This window comes from Phocoena sinus, chromosome 2 (assembly GCF_008692025.1).
Source record: "Phocoena sinus isolate mPhoSin1 chromosome 2, mPhoSin1.pri, whole genome shotgun sequence".
NCBI lineage: Eukaryota > Metazoa > Chordata > Mammalia > Artiodactyla > Phocoenidae > Phocoena > Phocoena sinus.
In genome coordinates this window covers 146,292,456-146,298,297 of record NC_045764.1, presented here as the reverse complement: position 1 = coordinate 146,298,297, position 5,842 = coordinate 146,292,456, and the positions used below count along the sequence as shown (strand labels likewise).

The following is a 5,842-nucleotide window of genomic DNA, read 5'->3' as shown; positions in this document are numbered from 1 at the left end:
TGTTTCCTTCATTTCTTTTTCATTTATTTCTGATCTGATTTTTATGATTTCTTTCCTTCTGCTAGCTTTGGGGTTTTTTTGTTCTTCTTTCTCTAATTGCTTGAGGTGCAAGGTTAGGTTGTTTATTCGAGATGTTTCCTGCTTCTTAAGGTGGGCTTGTATTGCTATAAACTTCCCCCTTAGAACTGCTTTTGCTGCATCCCATAGGTTTTGGGTCGTTGTGTCTCCATTGTCATTTGTTTCTAGGTATTTTTTTATTTCCTCTTTGATTTCTTCAGTGATCACTTCATTATTAAGTAGTGTATTGTTTAGCCTCCATGTGTTTGTATTTTTTACAGATCTTTTCCTGTAATTGATATCTAGTCTCATGGCGTTGTGGTCGGAAAAGATACTTGATACAATTTCAGTTTTCTTAAATTTACCAAGGCTTGATTTGTGACCCAAGATATGATCTATCCTGGAGAATGTTCCATGAGCACTTGAGAAAAATGTGTATTCTGTTGTTTTTGGATGGAGTGTCCTATAGATATCAATTAAGTCCATCTTGTTTAATGTATCATTTAAAGCTTGTGTTTCCTTATTTATTTTCATTTTGGATGATCTGTCCATGGGTGAAAGTGGGGTGTTAAAGTCCCCTACTATGAATGTGTTACTGTTGATCTCCCCTTTTATGGTTGTTAGTATTTGCCTTATGTATTGAGGTGCTCCTATGTTGGGTGCATAAATATTTACAATTGTTATATCTTCTTCTTGGATCGATCCCTTGATCATTATGTAGTGTCCTTCTTTGTCCCTTTTAATAGTCCTTATTTTAAAGTCTATTTTGTCTGATATGAGAATTGCTACTCCAGCTTTCTTTTGGTTTCCATTTGCATGGAATATCTTTTTCCATCCCCTTACTTTCAGTCTGTATGTGTCTCTAGTTCTGAAGTGGGTCTCTTGTAGACAGCATATATAAGGGTCTTGTTTTTGTATCCATTCAGCCAATCTGTGTCTTTTGGTGGGAGCATTTAGTCCATTTACATTTAAGGTAATTATCGATATGTATGTTCCTATTTCCATTTTATATATTGTTTTGGGTTCGCTACTATAGGTCATTTCCTTCTCTTGTGTTTCGTGTCTAGAGAAGTTCCTTTAGCATTTGTTGTAGAGCTGCTTTGGTGGTGCTGAACTCTCTCAGCTTTTGCTTGTCTGTAAAGGTTTTAATTTCTCCATCAAATGTGAATGAGATCCTTGCTGGGTAGAGTAGTCTTGGTTGCAGGCTATTCTCCTTCATCACTTTCAGTATGTCCTGCCACTCCCTTCTGGCTTGTAGGGTTTCTGCTGAGAGATCAGCTGTTAACCTTATGGGGATTCCCTGTGTGTTATTTGTTGTTTTTCCCTTGCTGCTTTTAATATGCTTTCTTTGTATTTAATTTTTGACAGTTTGATTAATATGTGTCTTGGCGTGTTTCTCCTTGTATTTATCCTGTATGGGACCCTCTGTGCTTCCTGGACTTGATTAACTATTTCCTTTCCCATATTAGGGAAGTTTTCAACTATAATCTCTTCAAATATTTTCTCAGTCCCTTTCTTTCTTTCTTCTTCTTCTGGAACCCCTATAATTCGAATGTTGGTGCGTTTCATGTTGTCCCAGAGGTCTCTGAGACTGTCCTCAGTTCTTTTCATTCTTTTTTCTTTATTCTGCTCTGCAGTAGTTATTTCCACTACTTTATCTTCCAGGTCACTTATCCGTTCTTCTGCCTCAGTTATTCTGCTATTGATCCTATCTAGAGTGATTTTAATTTCATTTATTGCATTGTTCATCGTTGCTTGTTTCATCTTTAGTTCTTGTAGGTCCTTGTTAACTGTTTCTTGCATTTTGTCCATTCTACTTCCAAGATTTCGGATCATCCTTACTATCATTATTCTGAATTCTTTTTCAGGTAGATTGCCTATTTCCTCTTCATTTGTTAGGTCTGGTGGGTTTTTATCTTGCTCCTTCATCTGCTGTGTGTTTTTCTGTCTTCTCATTTTGCTTATCTTACTGTGTTTGGGGTCTCCTTTTTGCAGGCTGCACTTTCGTAGTTCCCGTTGTTTTTGATGTCTGTCTCCAGTGGCTAAGGTTGTTTCAGTGGGTTGTGTAGGCTTCCTGGTGGAGGGGACTAGTGCCTGTGTTGTGCTGGATGAGGCTGGATCTTGTCTCTCTAGTGGGCAGGTTCACGTCTGGTGGTGTGTTTTGGGGTGTCTGTGGCCTTATTATGATTTTAGGCAGCCTCTCTGCTAATGGGTGGGGTTGTGTTCCTGTTTTGCTAGTTGTTTGGCATAGGTTGTCCAGCACTGTGGCTTGCTGGTCGTTGAGTGAAGCTGGGTGCTGGTGTTAAGATGGAGGTCTCTGGGATATTTCCACCGTTTAATATTATGTGGAGCTGGGAGGTCTCTTGTTGACCAGTGTCCTGAAGTTGGCTCTCCTACCTCAGAGGCAGAGCCCTGACTCCTGGCTGGAGCACCAAGAGCCTTTCATCCACACAGCTCAGAATAAAAGGGAGAAAAAGTAGGGAGAATTAGTAGAAGTATGAGTAAAGAAAGAAGAAAAGGAGGAAAGGAAGGAAGGAAGAAAGAAGCAAAGAAGGAAAGAAAGGAGGGAGGGAGGGAGGGAGGGAGGAAGGAAGGAAGGAGGGAAAGAAGGAAAAAAGACAGAAAGAAAGATGATACAGTAAAAATAAAATAAAGTATAATATAGTTATTGAATTAAAAAATATTTAGAAAAAAAAAAAAAGGGACGGATAGAACCTTAGGACAAATGTTGGAAGCAAAGCTATACAGAAAAAATCTTACACAGAAGCATACACATACACCTTCACAAAAAGAGGTATAGGGGGAAAAATCATAAATCCTGCTCCCTGAGACCACCTCCTCAATTTGGGGTGATTCGTTGTCTAAAGGAGGGAAGGAAGGAAGGAAAGAAAGAAAGAACGAAGGTAAAGTATAATAAAGTTATTACAATTAAACTTAATTATTAAGAAAAAGAATTTTTAAAAAAAAGTCATGGACGGATAGAGCCCTAGGACAAATGGTGGAAGCAAGAGTATACAGACAGAATCTCACACAGAAGCATACACGTACACATTCACAAAAAGAGGAAAAGGGAAAAAAATCATAGATCTCGCTCCTAAATTCCACCTCTTCAATTTGGGATCATTCCTTGTCTATTCAGGTATTCCACAGATGCAGGGTATATCAAGTTGATTGTGGAGCTTTAATCCGCTGCTTCTGTGGCTGCTGGGAGAGATTTCCCTTTCTCTTCTTTGTTCTCACAGCTCACAGGAGCTCAGCTTTGGATTTGGCCCTGCCTCTGCGTGTAGGTCGCTGGAGGGCGTCTGTTTTTTGCTCAGACAGGACGGGGTTAAAGGAGCCGCTGATTCGGGGCCTCCGGCTCACTCAGGCCGGGGGTTGGGGGATGGGGGTAGGAGGGGCACTACGTGCGGGGCGGGCCTGCGGCTGCAGAGGCAGCGTGACGTTACGGCAGAGGCCGGCGTGATGTTGCACCAGCCTGAGACCCGCCGTGCGTACTCCCGGGGAAGTTGTCCCTGGATCCCGGGAACCTGGCAGTGGCGGGCTGCACAGGCTCCGCGGAAGAGGGGTGTGGAGAGTGACCTGTGCTCGCACACAGGCCCCTTGGTGGCGGCAGCAGCAGCCTTAGCGTCTCCCGCCCGTCTCTGGGGTCCGCAGTTTTAGCCGCGGCTCGCGCCCGTCTCTGGGGTTTGCGCTTTCAGCCGCGGCTCGCGCCCGTCTCGGGGGCTCGCGCCCTCAGCCGCGGCTCGCGCCCGTCTCTGGGGTTTGCGCTTTCAGCCGCGGCTCGCGCCCGTCTCGGGGGCTCGCGCCCTCAGCCGCGGCTCGCGCCCGTCTCTGGGGTTCGCGCTTTTAGCCGCGGCTCGCGCCCGTCTCTGGAGTTCCTTTAAGCAGCGCTCCTAAACCCCTCTCCTCGCGCACCAAGAGACAAAGAGGGAAGAAAAAGTCTCTTGCCTCTTCGGCCGGTGCAGGCTTTTCCCCGAACTCCCTCCCGGCTAGTCGTGGTGCACTAACCCCTTCAGGCTATGTTCAAGCCGCCAACCCCAGTCCTCTCCCTGAGCTCCGTCCAAAACCAAAACCCGAGCCTCAGCTCGCAGCCCCGCCCGCCCCGGCGGGTGAGCAGACAAGCCACTCGGGCTGGTGAGTGCCGGTCGGCACCGATAGTCTGTGCAGGAATCTCCCCGCTTTGCCCTCCGCACCCGTCGCTGTGCACTACTCCGCGGTCCCGAAACTCCCCCCTCTGCCTCCCGCAGTCTCCGCCCGCGGAGGGGCTTCCTAGTGTGTGGAAACTTTTCCTCCTTCACAGCTCCCTCCCACTGGTGCAGGTGCCGTCCTTATTCTTTTGTCTCTGTTTTTTCTTTTGCCCTACCCAGTTACGTGGGGAGTTTCTTGCCTTTTGGGAGGTCTGAGGTCTTCTGCCAGCCTTCAGTAGGAGTTCTGTAGGAGTTGTTCCACGTGTGGATGTATTTCTGGTGTATCCGTGGGGAGGAAGGCGATCTCCGCGTCTTACTCTTCCGCCATCTTCAAGGTCCCCCCGGGAGTCTTTTATATAACTAAATTTCATGGCCAACATTTTACATAACAAAACAACACAGAAGAAAAATCTGTAAATTATCAGAAATGGGGCAAGGACATCAGAAAATAATGCACTTTATATAAATTATAGAGGACAGTTACAATGAAAACCCATTATTTTCCTCTCTAACTGAATTTTACAAGATAAAGTCATCACGTATTATTCTGCGCACTGCTAAGAGTGCATAAACACTGTGGATTTTTCAGAAGACAGTGGTCAAAGACAAATGTTATCTTGATGACCTATATTGTTCTCAGTTCTTAACTGGAGTTGAGCTTCCTTTCATAGTCTTCTTTAGGTGACAGTAGTTTGGCAAGATTTTCAACAGGAAATCCAGTTGTAGTGTCTGGGGCTGTGGCCGCTCAGTCTGTACCCGATGAAGGCAGCCTGCACCATAAATCACTGTGTTCTCAGGGATGACTTCAAATGTGTTCAGGTTGCAACAGGCCCCAATGATGCAACCACTTGTCAGTATTACGTTTCTGCCTACATATGCAATTGATTCAATAATATTATTATCTCCTATTTTCATGGCTTGGAAATAACAACCAACTTCAAACACATTATTTGTGCCAATGATCATAGGTTTGGGCTCTGAATCTGCTGCAACAGAGTGAGAATTTATGATGAGTGCCTGTTCTTCTATTACGTTACCTTCGCCAATCACTATGGGCCCGGCTTCCGCAATGATTTGTGCTTTAGGGTGGATCACTGTCCTGGGTCCTATAGTTACATCACCCCTGATTTCACTCTGTACACACACAACTGCTCCAGGTGCAATCTTCACACTTTTTTGAGTCTTTTCCGACATGGTTCGGGCCCTGTCTCCTCATTGTAGTTTTGATTTCATTTTTGTAATAATTAGTGATGTTGAGCAGCTTTTCATGTGCCTCTTGGCCATCTGTATGTCTTCTTTGGAAAAATGTCTCTTTAGGTCTTCTGCCCATTTTTGGATTGGGTTGTTTGTTTTTTGTAATATTGAGCTGCATGAGCTGTTTATGTATTTTGGAGATTAATCCTTTGTCCGTTGATTCGTTTGCAGATATTTTCTCCCATTCTGAGGGTTGTCTTTTCATGTTGTTTATAGTTTCCTTGGCTGTGCAAAAGCTTTTAAATCTCATTAGGTCCCATTTGTTTATTTTTGTTTTAATTTCAGTTACTCTAGGAGGTGGGTCAAAAAAGATCTTGCTGTGCTTTATGCCAGGGTGTTCTTTC

The 5,842-nt window shown here is 44.4% G+C and overlaps 1 protein-coding gene across 1 annotated transcript; it reads right to left on the bottom strand.

Annotated features, from left to right (window-relative positions):
* Positions 1-4,880: 4,880 nt before the first annotated feature.
* On the bottom strand, positions 4,881-5,438 carry LOC116749668 (dynactin subunit 6-like). Its single transcript, XM_032624288.1, has one exon. The coding sequence runs from the start codon at positions 5,436-5,438 to the stop codon at positions 4,881-4,883; it is 558 nt and encodes a 185-aa protein (XP_032480179.1).
* Positions 5,439-5,842: the final 404 nt, after the last annotated feature.

Excerpts from the sequence above, each read along its gene's own strand:
- LOC116749668 (XM_032624288.1), bottom strand. The coding sequence starts at position 5,438 with ATGTCGGAAAAGACTCAAAAAAGTGTGAAGATTGCACCTGGAGCAGTT.